The sequence below is a fragment of the Lygodium microphyllum genome, chromosome 11 (assembly GCF_053477565.2).
Source record: "Lygodium microphyllum isolate KBCC chromosome 11, Lygodium_microphyllum_v1.1.10, whole genome shotgun sequence".
Lineage (NCBI taxonomy): Eukaryota > Viridiplantae > Streptophyta > Polypodiopsida > Schizaeales > Lygodiaceae > Lygodium > Lygodium microphyllum.
In genome coordinates this window covers 44250764-44269454 of record NC_141145.1, presented here as the reverse complement: position 1 = coordinate 44269454, position 18691 = coordinate 44250764, and the positions used below count along the sequence as shown (strand labels likewise).

At 40.6% G+C, this 18691-nt stretch overlaps 1 protein-coding gene across 1 annotated transcript; it reads right to left on the bottom strand.

The window, feature by feature from the left end:
- Positions 1 to 15711: 15711 nt before the first annotated feature.
- LOC148028765 (17.3 kDa class II heat shock protein-like) lies at positions 15712 to 17112 on the bottom strand. The gene is made up of 2 exons (XM_087688612.1): positions 16721 to 17112; positions 15712 to 16157 (listed from the first exon to the last, which is right to left on the bottom strand). Exons 1-2 carry the CDS (start codon positions 16937 to 16939, stop codon positions 15918 to 15920), a joined length of 459 nt encoding a protein of 152 aa, XP_087544738.1. The 5' UTR covers positions 16940 to 17112; the 3' UTR covers positions 15712 to 15917.
- Between the last annotated feature and the right edge of the window lie 1579 nt (positions 17113 to 18691).

Sequence of the window (18691 nt, the reverse complement as noted above, 5' to 3'; positions counted from 1 at the left end):
ATCAAATCCTCCACAATTATCTCAAGAGCTACAAGGTTGAATGACAAAGAAAACATCCTAGAAAGTTGTAAGGTTGAGTGCCCTCCCATTGCCACACACAAAACCACCAACACACTTTACCTAAATCAAACAACCCTTCACTTGTCCAAGGATTGAAACTTGAAAAGACATCACATGCTTAGAAAAGCCAAAATTTTTCTTCCACGACATGATAAACAAACTCCAAGATAAAATGAAAATTATATGTTCCCAAATCAAAAAACTACCATGCAGTCATATTATGACCACCCCATACATCTTCTATCGCATAGCCTTGCAAGCCTAAAGCTTGTTGGAATTGCCATCAATCAAGTCATGTTGCCTACTACTATCCAACATAATGAATTGATGCTAAGGATCCTCAATGCATTGGATTCACTTGCATGTGTCACAAAGGTTCAGAACACAAAGTACCCATCCAGGTTCCCTATGCCTATTGACCTTATGCTTTCTATTCACATGGAAAAGGCTATCACCATTGACCCCAAAGACAATGAGCTAATCCAACCTACCTATCTTAGGGTAAAATTAATCACAAAACAAGAGCACATCACTAAAGATCTCATTGACAAAGGAGCTTTTTATAACATCCTCACCTATAATGCTTGGACTTGCATAGGATAGCCCAAACTAGGGCCTATAGATGTTATAGTCACTCCTTATGGAGGATCACCATACTCTCTTTTAGGAAAATGCAAGATCTTAATGACCTTAGAAATTGAAAGCTTTCCAACTATGTTGTATGTGCTTCCTAATATAGAGGATGTTGAGAAGAAAATCCTACTTGGTAGACCTTTCAAACATGCAACTAAGTTCGATGTAGACTATGAGGCACAATGAATATAGTTGACCCTACTTGATGTCAAAATCATCATGATCTTTAGCAAAAGCAACCTTGTTATCACTCAAGATAAGTGAAAGCAATTGATCTTTGAGCTAAATAGAAATTCAAGCAAAGAGAGTCATGACATTCTTAGAGAACTACTAGAATCATAGAGACAAAAGTAGATTCCTATCAATACATAGTTCTCTAATCCTAGTGCAAAGACCAACATATCTAACAGCTCCCAAGAAACTCTTAATGTTGCTAGAAATAGATCCCCATGCAAAATGAAATGAAGATCTCAAGGATACCACCATAAGTGATGATAGAGAGTTAGTACAATGTTGTGATGGGTATCCAAAGTGTTGCTATGTGCTCAAGGGTATTATGCAGAAAATCGACAGATTTGGTTACCCAAGCCACCTGCATCACCACTTTTATTAGTCATAGCCCAAAAGAAACAAAGAAAATGATCTAAATATGGATCAATGTTTAGGACAAAAACACTTGAAAAATTGACCAAGTTAAGATAAAAACTAAGAAGAAGAACTTCACCTATCAAAAAAAGAAGAATATTCCTAGCTTGATTGAAGTACAATCGCTTAATGCAATCAAGGAATCCAAGGGAAAGTTGGTAATAAATCATGGGACCACTGTAGGAGAGGAACCCAAGTGCCCACCTCACGGTACTACTCTAACTTCACATGAATGCCCAATCAAGGAAAAAGTTGCACCATCCACAAGTAATGAGCTACCAAAGTTTCCTAATATGCTTTGTTGAAGCAGAAATGGGAAGACCAGTAGAGCAGCAGCTTCGTCGTGCAGCTACTCAACCTATGTGAATAAACTCACAAAAACCAACCAATAATATTGCCACACCCAGCCAAGATAAGGATTTGACCAAGTAGTCAACCTCAAATGCCATAAGTAGCTAGTCCTTTGACTCCACTACTATCACTTCCCAATAGGGATCTCAACAACCACAATCTTTGGTTGTGATAGTAGAGGCCACATCCACAGAGGAACAAGCCCTTATCAGTCCACTCTCAAAAATGATGTTTCCAAAAACATCTTTGTGACACCCAAAACCCCCAATGCACTTAAATCCTAGGTATAGAAAGAAAACTCTTAGGGAGATGGCTGACAAGATAGCACAACAAACCAATGTGCCATCAATGAAGTATTTAGTTTAGCTCAATACAAAATTGGCATTGCTCACACAATCATATATTTACATCAACATTGGTAAACTAACAAAGGATCACAAAGATCTTAGAAAATCCATCGACATGGGACTTGCAACAACATATTTACTTTCACTACATGACCATTGCCAAGGAAATCATAAAAGGTATGCCACAAGCCACAACTAGAGAGATGCATCCAATTTCTTCTTTCTGCATTGCCCTCTACAAGACGAACAAGGAAATACTAGAAGCATTAGAGTGAAAAGGAAAAGGGCAAGGTGTCTTTGTACACAAATGGTACTCTAACCAAACTCTAATCGCTAAAAGTGGTCATAGACTAATGATGATAACTGAGTAGAGAAAAGATGTTTGGACCTCCCGACAAGATCCCACATATGTTTCTCCTGCATCCCTACGAGTGTTTTCAATTGTCTATGATGTCAAACTTTCAGCCACTATCCAAAAATACCCCCTATACAATAAACTTCTTGTAGAAGAAGACATACACATGGATAGTAGACTAGGAGTAGAAATCATGGTACTTGATGTCAGTGCATATGTGTTTTTTCTTACCCAATATTCTAAAATTCTAGATAGCCATGCTTCACTTCAATATAACCCTGACTTCTTCAAGTGGTTTAACCCATAGTCATGTGACACAAAACCTAATCTGTCTTCTGATTTTTTCCTACTGCAACCCACTCCTCCATCTAAGGCTGAAAAATGGACTGATGTGCACATAACATTGCCCCACATAATTAGAATAGAAAATCATCTTGTAGATCTAGGCCAAGAATCCATACCTCCTAAAGGAATGCTTGCTAAATCATTGCTCTTAAAGAATCCATACCTCCTAAATCATTGCTCTTAAAGTCATATCCCAAGGAACCTGTTAACCATCAGAAGACCAAGATGGAAAAATCTAAAAATTTGAAAGTGGAAGATAGTCCTAAGGAAAGAGAAAGATGGAGGACAAAGGCACACTCAGAAAAATATGAAGACACGAAGCACAAGAAAAATTCTAAATGTAAGGGGAAGTGCACAAGAATAAGCGCACCTTAATATTTTAGCAAGAAGAGCACCAAGCACATTGTAATTTATTTTGTAAAAGATCACTTAGCTCTCTCCCATGCAAGTTGTAAAGAATGAGAGGCACAGGCTAAGGCCAATGCTAATAGAAAGGAGGAAAAAAGGAGAGGAGGAATGGACAAAGGCGGACCAAAAAGGGGATGGCCGCCCAAGGAGGAGATAGGGCATGTATAAAGTCAAAAGTCAATGGAGAAGCTCATTCTTGGTGTGTGGCCAAACTTGCTCTCTTTTTGCTTCTTGGTCTTGCTTCATTCTTGTGTATGATAGAGGGAGAGAGGGAGTGAGTGAAAGAGAGTGTGTCTATGTGTGTGTGAGAGTGAAGAACTATGGAGAAGCTCTTCTTCTCCTCTCTTCATCTTCATCTTCTTCTCTTTAACTTTCTCACATATAGCTATGGATCTTAAATCTTGGAGCTTGGAGATGGAGCTTGCTTGAAGTGCATATTGGATCATGGAGCTATTGGGGGATTCATGGGAAGAGACAGCTCAATTAGATTCAAAGGTAAGCTCGCTACATTTGTGTGTGGGATAGTGCGCACAGCTATGTGAGAGGCAGCTATAGCTCTTGGCTTAAAACGCTTGAAGCAATAAATAGTTCATGGGCCTTGAAGGTGTGCTTACAAGAGCAATGACATTTTTATTCCATTTCTAGGACAAACAAATTCAATCTTGAGTGGTTGCATGCTCCAAATCGAGTGATGGAGTAGGAGTTTGTCTCCAAAACGGCACTTAGTTTAGGTAGCAAGCGAGAAATTTAGAGTCCATTCGATCTCTCTTATGAATTAGTTTAGGTTTAGGAAGATTTATGTGCATTGGTTAGAGTGAGAGAAGTGTATTTTAATCAGTTTGAGACATTAAGGCGTGGAAAATAAGGAGAAAACAAGAAAAAGATAAGCCTCTATATAACCAAGAAATAGGGGAACAAAGAAAGAACAAAAAAATTAAGTCTTAGGAAAAAATAGGGATAGAGAAGAAAAAGAGAGGGGAAAAAGGTAGAAAAGGGGGAAGAGAGAGCTCATTTGCACACTGAGAGATTAAGAGAGAGAGCTATTGAGAGAGATAGGGAGCTACAGATCAAGAGACAACAGTAGCAAAGTAATCTATGGTGTCCATGCATTCAGGTATTCCACTATGCCCTAAGTCTTCATTGATGTTTGTGGCATTGAGTTAGAACCCTAGGTGCATTATGTTGTGCATTAAATCAATAAAATCAATATTTATGTTATTCAATGCTTTTCTTGCGCCGCTCAGGCAGTGAGACCACAGGCCTTGGATGGATGAATTCTTCTCAGACTTGGATATCCACATACTTTTAGTCCAATCGAATGTCCAAATTGGACAAGAGTCCACTCGAACTTGGGGACCTATTTTTGGGCCCCTCAAAATGGCCAATTCAAACACTCAGATGAGCACCCCTTACCCAAGACTAGTCAAATGGCCATTTTTCTTAAGAGCCCACTTAAATGGCTGAATTTGGGACTCGAAGAGCTAAGTTTGGGACTCTGATGGGTTATCCAAAACATAGTTTTGACCATTTTTTGCCACTCTAAGACCTGCCAAGGCCAACAACTAGTTGTCCAGCAACCCAAGTTGAAATCCAAACCAACGGATGAGACCATAGAGCTATTTATACTAGAAACTTTGACCTATCAGCCCAGGAGTGACTAAAATTACCAAGACCACCAACCGCTTGCCCCTAATAGAGACTTAATTTGACCTCCCAACCCAATCACACATCAGACCACCCATCACAACCCACGAGGGACCCAAAATCAAATGTTAGGAGTAATCACAATTCACACGAAAAGAGTTGCAATTGCATGAAATTGATTGGATGTGACAGAATTTATCAAAGGTTACACTCTGCATTATAGGCACTTAAGCACATGTGAAAATCAGAAAGCCTAATTTTGCACTACTCACTTCGAGTTGCATCACTCAAACATGTAAGTGCTTGTACTTTTGCATATTGATTGAATTGAAAAGAAACAAACTAAAGGGAATTAAGCTAAGAAAAAACCCACCAGTAGATGTGCAACCTCGGGAACTAGACAAGTGACCTAAGAACACCAGAAACAAAGACCTAGGAAAGACAAAACCAGTAGAGCACTGAGGAAAGGAGGGATAGCCAAGATTAGAGACACATCTTTAGCTGCCCTAGTCAACCTCATAGAAGTACTAGTGGGTCAAGAGACAACCACCAAGGCAAGTACCAATTTGAACGAGAATGAACTTGACCTTGACCTTGATTTCAACATGGTAGGGTACCTGATGACATCTAGCGACTTATCACTTAGTATGACTAGCAAACAAGGATAACACATCAAGGAAAACCTGTAGAGTTGATATCATAGCCAAGCTTGAGGAGGAGAGAAGGCTAGGAAGGATAGCACTGTAGTGCATAGCAAGCAAAGGGTTTAGCATTTACACCAGGAGAGAGAGCTCAATGAGTTCCACAAGATCCTAGCCATCTTAAGTAGAAATAGAATGGGAGGAAATGCCAATAGGGAGAGAGCTTTAGAAGCAAATCTTATAGTGATTGCTAGAAAATACCACCACCAAGTAAAGTGGAACAGCTTTGGTAGCATCATTGCTAAGATCCAAACAAAGATACCCATAGTTTCCAAGTAACTTGATAAATATCAACAAGTCAATGACCTTTACAACTTCATCGTGCAATTTGGGCAGGTATGCAAGGCTAACAATTGAAGACGCCTCACACACCTCAACAGAACGGTGTTGTGGAACGCAGGAATCACACCATTGTGGAGATGGCAAGATGCATGCTAAAGGTCAAGGGACACCACTTTTGGGCTAAAGCTGTTAATACTGCAGTCTACATTTTAAATCGGAGCTACACGAAGGCTCTCTATGGAAAAAAACCTCATGAGGCTTACACTGGTAAGAAACCATCTGTCTCACACTTTAGAATTTTTGGATGTGAATGTTATGCACATATTCCAGATGAGAAGAGAAACAAGTTACAACCAAAAAGTAGAAAATGTATCTTTTTGGGTTATAGTGATGAGCAAAAGGCTTACAAATTATATGAGCAAGAGGCAAAGAATATCATCACGAGCCGTGATGTGGTGTTCAAGGAGTAGGTACATGCAGTGGAGGAGGAGAAGGCAAGTTCTTCCACTTTATCATCAATCGAAGAAGTAGTCCACTATGAACCTATCCCAAGAGCTGTCCCTATCCTTAAGGAGGAGGAAGCATCATCTTCAGATGATGAGGAAAAAGTTCACCAACCTGACATCACCCCACCAGAAAAGCCACTGCCACGGATGAAGCAGCTCTATGACCACAATAATCCTATACCCACATATGTTGAGGAGAAGGCAGACGGACCAAGGAGGTCTCAGAGAATAGAGGAGCAAAGGAGGGCTTTTGCTCACATAGTCAATATGGCCTTGATGGCTGAGATTATGAGAGAAGTAAAGGAGCCAACTAACTTAGAAGAAGCACTTGCAGATCCACCATGGAAGGTAGCTATGCAAACCGAGTTGTATGATAGCATAATGAAGAATGACACTTGGGAGCTAGTGGATCGAATAGCAAAGTGGAAGGTTATTGGCACCAAGTGGATCTAGAAGGTAAATTACAAGGCTAATGGTACCTTAGAAAATTACAAAGCTAGACTAGTTGCACAAGGATTTTCACAGGTTGAAGGGTTTGATTTTCAAGAGTCATTTGCCCCAACTACCGGAATGACCACTATTCACACAGTACTTGCAATGGCCGCCCACAAGCAGTGGCCAGTTTACCAAATGGATGTTAAGTCAGTGTTCTTAAATGGTGACCTCAAGGAGGAGGTGTACGTGGCTCAGTCACCAGGGTTTGAGGCCCCCCATTCTGAGAACAAATTGTGTAAGCTGAAGAAGGCATTGTATGTGCTGAAACAAGCCCCTAGAGCATGGTACCAGATAGATAAGTTCTTTTTAAGCTTAAACTTCAAAAGATGTGCCTCAGATGCTAACTTGTATGTTTACAGGGATGGTAAAAAGTCTATAGTGATTGTCCTATATGTGGACAACCTTCTTATTACAGGTGACTATGAAGATATGATCAACCAAACTCGAAAGGCTTTGAGTTCTAAGTTTGAAATGACAGACTTGGGCTTGCAGCACTATTTTTTGGGAATTGAAGTCTGGCAAGAGTCAAGAAAGATCTTCATCTCTCAGAAGAAGTATGCATGGGAGATCTTGAAGGCATTTGGAATGACCGAGTGCAAGGAGATAGCTACACCTATGGAGGTGAATGCAAAGTTATCCGTTGAGGATACATCAGCACTAGCAGACATTGAGAGGTACAGGAGGATGGTTGGCAGTCTAATCTACTTGTATAACACCAAACCAGATATCAGTTTTGCTATTGGTGTTTTGAGTAGGTTCCCAAAAAAACCTCATGAGAGTCATTGGAAGGCTGGGATGCGGGTGCTTAAATACTTGAAGGAAACTCTTGACCATGGTATCACATACAATTTCGGAACTTCTCTTGTGGGGAATTGTGACTCAGATTAGGCAAGAGACAATGATTCCAGGAAGTCAGTTTATGGTTATTGTTTCTCTTTGGGTTGAGGAATTTTCTCCTGGATTAGTAAGAAGCAGCCAATAGTGGCATTGTCTTCTACCGAAGCAGAGTACAAGGCAACTTGATTTGCTACATGTGAAGCAGTATGGTTGAGAAGATCCTATGGTATATGGGAGTGCAGGATGAAGAACCAACTATGCTGAGATGTGACAATCAGAGTTGTATTGCCATTGCCAAAAATCTAGTGTTTGATACGTGCACCAAACATATAGAGATCCAGTATCACTATGTGCATGATTTAATGGAGGATGGGATAGTGAAACTAGTCTATTGTCCAACAGAGGAGAATGGAGCGGATATCTTGACCAAAGCACTTATGAAGGATCTGCTTCAAGTTCATCTTTAGAGACTCGGCATTGGGCCGAGGAGATAGTTCACCTACAGGTGGACATTGAGGGGGGGGTGTTAGATATGCTCAATGCCCCACCCTCATAAGGTGCCACTAATGATCCATGGTGCTCAAAATTGTAAGGTCCCCATTATGAGGAGAAGCCAAATGTGAGCCTGGATATTGGTTGAGTCATGACTTGTATATCAGATGAGGTCTGTGACCGGATGGCAAAAAGGTGACCATTGTGGGTCTAAACTTTGGGTTGGACTAAGCAGTTGAGCTGGTAGCAACTCGAGGCACATTGCATCGAGTTGCAGGGTAAGGGAGTTCAAAGGGGCCCCTATTTTGGGGTCCAGGGGCTGCAAAAGTGGCCCCTAGCTGGGGGGGATCCCAAGGGGGCCAACAGCCCCCCTGGCGGGGGTCCGAGGGCAGTGCCCCCGCCCCAATGATAAAGGAAATATTCCCTGGAATATTCCCTGGCTGACTAATGGAGGCTCATATGGTAGGCCGGTCAGGCCGACCTAATCGCCTTCGCGGGCTATAAAAACTAAACCCCTTCACAATCATCGATCATCTATCTTTCACCCAGTTAGAGTTGTTCTAGCTAGCCTTAGGCTCTTCACCTATTTTCTGTCTAGATCGCCATCTAAGCTTCACAGTGGAAGCACACGGGTGGATAGAGCCATCTTTGTATCAGTTGTTTGGAGCTAAAGAATTTTTCTAATTCTTCTCTTATCTGTTGTGTACTCTCTATCTCTTTCTCTTTCTCTGATTCTGTTCGCTACACCGTGTAATTTTTATTGGATCTAGTGCCAATATTTGAGGGAGAGGACTTCAAACTTGGCAAGGTGGGACCAAAGTTAGTTAATGTTTGCCAACTTCATGATATCCTAATGATTGAAAGTGGAGGGATCTTCAAAGGATGGATCATCAATGTTAGGATCTCTACCTCCCAACAACATGTACTACTAGAGCTGGTGACACTCAAGTGTGATTCTGGTGAAGCAAGCATGCATGCCATCTAGTTCTTATTTGTACATGGATTCAACACTCAAGAGTGCATACATGTGCTACCAACATTTCAGGGATAGGGCTTCAGACTTGGCAAGGCAATCTCGGTGGCTAATGTTTGCAACTTCATAATATCCTAATTGAAAGGAGAGGGGTCTTCAAAGGGTGGATCATTAAGGTTAGGATCTCCGCCTACCTGATTCTTGCTTAGATCATTAGGATTTGGGAATTCTTCTCCCTGATCTGGGCACGATTCTTTCTTAGCTTTGGCTCTTGCACTCTGGCAACATTTTGGTGGGGAGTATGGGTCTGCCAAATCTTGATCAAGATGGGGAATGCTAGCTTTCTTCATTTCCTATGCCACTTTGGCTTGTTCCTCCTTTGGATTGTGTTGCCAAAGAAGGTCAAATTTTTCCTTCTAGTCTCTGTTTCAAGTCCAACACTGCCTGTTGCAAGACTTGAATTCACTTCTCTACCTTAGTGCTTCACTGCTCCAACACTTGGTAGTGTTTCATCATCATCTGCCACTTCGGATCTATGGACCTAGTGTTGACAGAGAAGTCAAAAAATCCCACATCCAAAGCAAGGATTTGGAGAGTAAAGAGACTGGTTCAAGGTAGGGCCACAGGTTTGGACTTGGCAACAAAGCCAAAAGCAAAGTGTGAGTAAGATGGGGTGGAACCAATAGGAGTGTTTTTACCTTGTTGATAGTGGATATGTAGAGTGGTGCTGGTTTGAGGTTGGATAAAAGGGGCGAACTTGGTATCTATGTCTGGTTCATCCGATTTATCAAGTAGGGACGAGAGCATGGAGCAAGAGTCTATCATGGCGGCCTAGAGTTCTCATTTTAGCTTTTTCCAACCATTGAACCACTCCTCATAATGTCACAAGAGTTTCTCGAAGGTCTCCAAGCTGAGCGGGCTCACATCGTTTGAGTGCTCTACTCTTGTTGCACCCGTGTAAAGGAAGACATTTTCCTTCAACTCTTGTGCTCACTTCCTGGTGCCATCTACCTAGTTGTGCCTACTAGCATACCTCCAACCTTTGCCATTATTTGTCGCGAAGAGTTGCATCCTTCTATCAAAGTTGTTCAAAGAGGGCTGTATTGGCTTCCTTGAGGTGGTTCACTTCGGTAGTGAGCTCCTAATACTAGTGCTACTACCAAGTCAAGAACCTATTTACAAAGTTGAAGGACTGATGTACCATTTCCTAACTAAATCCCAAAGGAATGAGGATGAGTTGCTGGGAAAGAGTAGAGGAGGCACCATTTTACTTGTGTCATCAAAGCAATCACAAGGTGCTTGTTGTCTTAGAAGGGTTCTTTCTCCCGCTCGTGCTTTTATCCATGAGATTTGAGGAGGGCGAGTTTCGGAGAGGCAAGTGGCAAAAGTGGACTAATTGGGTGAGTTGGGGAGTTGGATTTCTTGGGGCGGGCAGATGTGCTCTAGTGCCGGGTTGTGTCTTAATCTGCTTGGTCCCCTTCTTTGAGGACTTGGTCTTCAAAGCTCTACACCATTGGGTCCCAATGAGAGTTAGGGCCGGTCTCTTATGAGCTACCAACCTCAAGTTGAGATTGGGTGACATCCGTCATGGGCCAAGTTTGTGAGGCAAATGATGGAAGGTATCAAGCTGGGTCGATAAGAGTATGTGGGAAAAACAACAGAGTAAAATGTTGACCGCACATTATCTTCACTGTTTTTGTGCTAGCTGGTCTATGTACTAGGTATTTCACCTCCATGAAAAGGTGATCATGGAAGACATGGGCCCAGGCAATAGGAAGAGCAAAGTATAGAAGAAGAGAGAAGCTACCTTTTTGGATATGTTGAACGCCTTGGCTTGGAAATACAAGGCCTCCATAAAGAACTTCAAGGTATCATGCATGGACTTGTGGGCAGCAAGAAGATTGGTTAGGCGATATTCTTTGTGAAAAATCGGGACCGTAGACATATTTGATGTCTAAGGTGGAAAGTATTGGAGGTTCAGGGTCGCCATTATTGGGGGGAGATACATGTTTTCCTGGGCTCACTTGGTTGACAAGTTATACTTGTGACTTTGGATGTGGATGGTGGAGCATGAGACAAGTTATTCCAAGATAGATTGTATCAGGATGAATTAGGTAGTGTCCCATGGCAAACTAATGAAGCGGTTGAGCTCCATGGAGTTTATCCAATGCTATATTGCAATGATAGCTTCTGGATTAGGGAAAAAAACTTCCACGATTGTGAGTTGGAACGTAACCATGGAAGCAAGGATAGAGAAAGTAGATACAAAGAGAAAGCAAAAGAGGTGAAAGAATATCAACAAAGCAAAGTAATGAATACAAGTGTAAGATGACAAATAAGGGTGAGGAGAGGAAGAAAATTCCTTAAAAGATGATTCACTTAATGCAAATGTGTTGTGGCCAATGCTTGCTCACCACGTCAATAAGTAGGGCTATAAAATAGTGTGATGAAGATGAGCTTTCTAAGATACCATGCTACCGTCAGGGGTTTTATCACATGAGTCTCACAAATGAATGCCACATTACTTTGACTAGCAACTACTATATCCAATTCAATGGGCAACCAATGGGGTAAAATATATGGAATCCAGTAGTGTGTTGGCCTTTGTATTTAATTCGAACATCCTTGCTATATTCTTCCATGTAATAGTGAGGGTTTTTTATTCTTGCAAATAGTCCATCATGTTATTTTTGACCCTGACAGATAGCCAATACATGACTTTAAGTCTGCTCTCAATCTTTCTTAGCCTTTAATTGTACTGTAGTAGCATTTCATGCAAGAGCTTCAAGTGCGATTGCCATGTCTCCTTCAATGTAATTTCAAACACCTTCGCCCTTCAAGATATTTGCCATGTTGAACTTTCAAGTAGGATAATTTTTCTTATTAAACTTCTCGCTAACAATCTAGTTGAAGTTGACAAATATTTTGACAAGATAGAAAATCTTGAAAAAGCCTACAATCTACAAGCAAGCTGATACTAGATGCACCACCACTAAATATGTAGCCTTTTTCACTAAGTATACAAATGTATGTTGTTTTTACAACCAGTAAACTCCTCAAACCTTATAGATTCAAAAGTTGTAACATATACACATGTAAATGGAAAACACAACCGAAATTGTAATATACCCAAAAACAGCTTTCAACACCACTTCCAAGTTCATAACGAAGGCCGAAATGCCCCCAGATGGCAAAAAGCATAGCAATAAGTGTCCTATCCTGCTTATCTATAGTATATACATTATTTTTCTTGCTCACCAAATTTCACTGTAATTAGAGATTACAGCCTTGCCAACCTTAGGAGCCTCATGTAGCTATAACCTAAGGCAAATCGAGTAAGGTGAAAGAGCTTCTTACCCATTGCTTGCTTTCATACTCTAATGCATTTACCTCAACCTTCAACCTGAGCTTTGTGCAGCCGTGGAACAACTCTAATACTATGAAAACAAACAAGAGGGGAGAGAGATTAACTACTCAAGAACACACACACATACACAAAAGCAATGGAGCTTCAAAACATATAGAGATAGAGCTAAAATTTTCTTCTTCTTCTTTCTTCTTCTTCTACACAAAAGAACAAAGTCTAGAATATTATAAAAGACTAATATGAAAGTATATAATGTATGTACACGCGGTCACTAAGTGTAAACCTGTTAAAAAAACAGAGGCGGCACAATAAATGTACCATAACTAAGGATGGACTACGTGTATATAATCGAGCTATAGAATCACTGGCGTATTTTCATATCAATCACCTAACACACCAATGAATAATATAATATCGTACCTCATCACCAAGGCACATAGTGAATATCAGCTCATGTAAAGCTTGATATCTCAATAGATAAACTAACTAAAAAGTATCCTTGGTCATCCTACGTCAATATTGAAGGATAGATTAGCTGCAAAATATTTTAAGTAGGAATATGGTATTGACTTCGATGAAGTCTTCTCCCCTATAGTTGAGATAACTACCCTATGCTTAGTCTTGGTTGCTCAGTTGGATTTGGATCTTTATCAAATGGATATGAAGACAACTTTCTTACATGGAAACTGATGAGATTTACATGCAACAACCTAAGGCTTAGGTTGCTCAATTAGATTTGGATTTTTATCAAATGGATGAGAAGACAACTTTTTTACATGGAAACTTGTTTGATGAGATTTATATGCAACAACCTAAGGGCTTTGTGAAGAAAGATAGGGAACACCTAGAGTCCAAATTCCAGAAGGGTCTTTCTAGACTTAACCAAGCACCTAGGAGTTTAATACTTTCATATATTCGTATGGATATTTTCACAGTGATATGGATCTGTGTTTATACATGAAGAGAGCCAATGATGGTAACCTTATTATCTTGGTGCTCTATATCGATCATATGCTTATAGTTGAGAGTACTCATGTTGGGTAGGCTCTAAAAAATTAGTCCAAAAAAAAGCCTCGAGATGAAGAATAAGAAAGGCCTCTCATATACTTATATACACATTATGCATAATCGCTCTAAAGAATTTCTCTACTTTGTCCCAAATGGAGTATACATAAGAGTATTTTAGCAGTTTCATGTGCAGAATGGTAAGCTTATTGGCTATCCTATACCTTCGTATATAAAGGCAAGTCAAGTTGATTGTTTGCAATAGATGATAGATGATGAGAGGGCTAAGATAGCCAAGGTTCCATATGCATCTGTAATGGGTAGTTTGATATATGCCATGATAGCCACTTGTCCTAATATAGTATTCGCAGTGGGAGTTGTGATATGCTATATAACTACACCTAGCAAGTGACATTGGGACACTATGAAAGGCGATGCAAATATGCACGTTTATTATGGTAATCAAGATACTATGGTCGTAGGTTATTCCATCTCAAACTATGCAAGACATGTAAATAGTACGAAATCCACCTCTGACTATGTTTTCACTTAAAAGTTGTTCTTAAATGTCTGGGGTGAAAAAATGTGTAGCCTTACCTAGTACTAAGACATAATATTATAACCACTAAGGCTTGCAAAGATGCCTCGTGGTTAAGCCATTTGGTAGGTAGATTTTAATAGTACTATTACTCTTCCATTACATTTAAATTCTATAAGTCCTATTCAATTAGCTCGTAATTCGATTTTTCATGCAAAGACTAAGCACATTAAGATACATTATTACTTCATTGAAAAGGTGATACAAGCCAAGACTGTCACACTTGTCAAGACTTCGACTGATGAAAATTCTATAGATTTGCTCATTAGAATTTTCTCAATGAAACATTTTGTCTTCCTTTAGAGGTAAATGAACATATGATGAGATGACATCTTTTCTCATCTTGTTTTGTATGTATACATCGTACTTCTCTCCTTTTTCTTTCATTGTTCACTAAGGCACATTAACATTTGTGGGAGTTATTCTTTCATTGTTCACTAAGGCATATTCACATTTGTGGGAGGTTGTAAGAGGTAAAGATGCTTGTGCCTACCCACCCACATTTAGTTGGGCACTACCTTCATCAAGCCTTAATTCACACCTAGGTCACTAACTGCTTGCCAAATTTGCTAATTTTCATGGCTTGGGATTTGCCACCTAATTGCGAAATGGAAACTTTTTCCAACCATCAACGGAAGCATTGTCCAAGATGCTTCACTCCCAAGTTCACTTGTACGAGAATTTCTATTGGCTAACAAACCTCATTTTGTTTGGAAAATGATAATTTGTTCATGGCTAATAGGCTCATGTGCGCCAAATTAGTATCTATGGGCCCTTATCTAGTGTTCCGATTAGTTGGTAGCCATTTCCCTTGTGGGAAAAGTTTTTACTATATGTTGTATCGACACACATATACTATAGGTGATAGACGCCCATCACTATCATTTCATTTTTCTTTTTTTGAGTGCTTATTAAATAAGATAATTGGACACACATGACTATTGAAATTTCCATGTACGATGTCACTTTTTTATTTTTTTTGCTCTTACTTTGCATGTCATAACTCTTGCTACTTTTGATCCTGCTTCCACTCGCATGCCTCTCTCTAGAGAAAAATTGTGTACTAGCATGGACAAGGATGGCTGGGAATTTCAATTGTGCTTCATAAAGGTTGGCCAGAAATTTTGATTATATGTCCTATTGATGTCTTTTGATTCTAATTTTTAACATTAACAGATGTTTTTCCAACTTTCCGTTTTAAATTATGTGTTTGCTAGATTGTTTCATTGTCACTAACAATTATGCTTTCACCGAACTGTGTGACTAACAATTGTACTATCATCATATTGTGGTTTCATATTGCATTTTTTCTTATTGACCATCTTGAAAGTTTTTGTGATTTTTTATTTTGACAGCGTTCGGCTTTTCATTTTCCTGCAAATATTGCCAACCTAAAATTTCGAATATATCAAACTTCCAGTTCCCTTTTCTTTTCTTCTTTCTTTTGGATACGGTTTTTTTACTATCTTGTCCTTTCCGTATTTTCCCATATTCAATCTTTTGTTTCGTTAAATTATTCCATTAGGTGATACGAAATACGAATTCTACAGATGCTAATGACTAAATAATAGTTACAAGTTACCAGGTAACCATACACAATAGCTAACAGTAGCCAACGCACAGGCATCATTCGGGAGTTCAACCAATCTGTTGCGCCATGAATATCATTCTAACAAGTGGAAAAATCTACTGCATCGAAGGGACAGTCTGATTACACAGGAAGCTTTCTGTTCGAGAGAGAAAAATTTCCTGTTCCTGGAGGACTTACAGAGGCCAAGAACCGGAGCAACAATTTCTTGTTCCTGGAAGGCACAAGCCAAGAACCGGAGCAAAATCCCAAGAACCTTTCTGCTATCTGGATGACTGTATACAATCAGTTAACGTTGACATTGATGACCTTCGGAGTAGGAGGAGGGATCTTTGGAATAGTCACAGTGAGAACACCATCTTGACAGGCAGCGTTGATCTTCTCGACGTCCGCGTTGCTTGGAAGACTAAACTTCCTCATGAATTTCATTGTCCTGCGCTCTATTGACAAGTACTTCACATCTTTCTCTTCCTCCCTTTTGCGCTCCCCTGACAGGACAAGAACGTTCCCGTTTTCAACAGTTACCTGCAGATAGGCACTTCACGCGCATGAGCTTCCTCAAGACAAATTAAACAAAAAGTGACTGTGCACGGCATTACTTGTTCGGATCTCCTGCAACCTCCTACAATGGATGAAGAATGAACATGAAATTGCCTTGTTGAACCTTCCTATGATACCTATTCTCTGCGTTGAGGGATTATCGTTTCCTGCTTGTTTGATGTTAGAAAACCCTGGGGAGGCTTTAGGGGCCGATTGCAGCTAAAGAGATGTTAGAAAATGCCGGAGAGATTTTAGGGGCCAATTGCAGCAAAGGTGAGAGATAGGATAGTGACCACTGACAAGCGGGAGCATCGTCTGTAAAGGAGAGATCCTGGCAAATTAGGGAGAAAATGTAATCTAAAAAGATCTAATAGACGAAGACAACAAGATTCTGCATGAGTAGCATGCGTTCCACAAAAACTCTGAGACGATGCACCTACGAATGGAAAGAAGACGAGGATGGAAAATAGCAGACGCAACAGTACATAACCATCAGAACACAGAGAGAGAGAGAGAGAGAGAGAGAGAGAGAGAGAGAGGCACAATACCTTAACATCAGATGACCTGAGGCCGGGCATGTCTGCAACGAAGATGTAGGACGTAGGAGACTCCTTGACGTCCACGGCAGTGCCGGCCATGGCGTTGCGGTCACGGATGTAGGCCTTTTTAGCAGGGGAGGGAGAGGGATGGTCGTCATCCTCGCCGCTAAGCTGGTGAAGGAGATGGACGGCGCCGAGGAGGGGGTCGCGGCCGAGCACGAAGTCCATGTTAACGAGCCGGTAGAGAGCAGAAACTACCAAATAAGAGCAACCAGAGAATGCGGCTGGAGCTGAGGGAAGAAGCTGTTCTCTGTCGCGAACGTAAAGGTCGACTATTTTCAAACTAAGCCATGGCGGATGCGTATTTTATGAACGCCTTCGCACCTGCTTTCCAGAACATTCGCGAATGTGGGCGGTCTTTCTAGTACAGAAATAAATCAGTCCGAGCGTTTGAGTGTGCATTAGGATTCCATTAGGGATCTTTGAGTGTACACATACGCATGTGCCTGGATTTGAGTGAGCTTAGCCCAAAACCTGAAAAGTACAGGGGCATATTGCCACATGTCAAAAAAATAATCGTTTTACATATTTTGGGCTGCAAATAAATGTAAACACCGAACTGGCAACATTCCCTATCTAAGTGCATCACCTGCGCCCAAGCACGAGGATATCCTCAATTAAAAATAACTAGTTGGCGACGCCTGCTACCGTGCTTCACATAGTATGAATTGTTTCGAAGCTAGCCAGTTAGGCATACGCCTGGCTCACTTTGCATTTTTATCCTGACATCTTGTTACTATATTATTTTAGTTATAGGTTCGGAAATCCCCGAACTTCCAGAGGGCATCCCGAACCTACTCCCTTTTCCAAACCTCCTTTCTTTAATCAAAACCCCCTCCCCTCCTCTCTTTCTCATGTGTAATATCTCATTTTCTCTTCTCCTTCCCTATTTTCATTAAAGTCTCTCCTCCTCACCTCCTTTTTTTAAATTAAAACTCCATTCCCTTTTTAATTAAATTCCCTCCCCTCTATCTCATGTGTAGGGCCTAGGTTCTCTCTCTCTCTCTCTCTCTCTCTCTCTCTCTCTCTCTCTCTCTCTCACATTAAACTTTTTAATTTAAACTTTTTTTAATTAAACAATTTAAAAGCTTTTTTTAATTTAAAATTTATCGAACATAGTTTTTCACACACTATGAGAAAGAGATAGAATAAAAGAGAGAGAGAGAGAGAGAGAGAATAAGAAGAATGATAAAAAGAAGAAGACGGAGAGAGAAGGGGGAGAAAGAGGAAAGATAATAGTCTTTTTTAATTAAACATTTTTATTCTCCCCCTTCCCCACTCAGCACTATCTCCCACGGGGTCTTTATGACCTCAGGGAGTTGGGATCAACGGCTCTCGTTGACCCCCAAAAAAGGCACGCATCCGAGCCGCTACTTTATGCAGAAGTAAACCCAACCAGATTTAAAAACTCAACCAGCAAATGGAAACCCAACCAACTGGAAAATGGGATCTGACGGAGGAACGTCGTCTCGAAATTCGGGGATGTTTGCTGCCACATGCAAAAGTAAACCCATCCCAGGATTATAAATGCAACGCCGGTCGTTGAAATTGATTGCATGGGCTGGCAGTAAGAAGATAGTAGATTCTGCGGGGCCCACTATCTCTAATACAAGTTTTTGAATCGTAGACTACAAGTAAATGTAGACATAATAGTAAACCCAGCCATTAAAGTAAACTGTGTCGACCTGGAACCGAAAGCCGAAAAGCTCTCGGTATTACCCACAGGAAAATCCTGCACGCAGGGCGCATTCGTGTGCTGTTGTGAATGGAGGTTTGAGGCCCATATTCCAAGCGCATACAAGCTCACGAGATCATTGGAACAAAGGTTTGAGGTTCATATTGCGATTTCTTGCTCATGGCTTCCACTACAAGGTGTATATATCTCTCTCTTTCTTCCTCTCATATTTGCATTGGATGCAT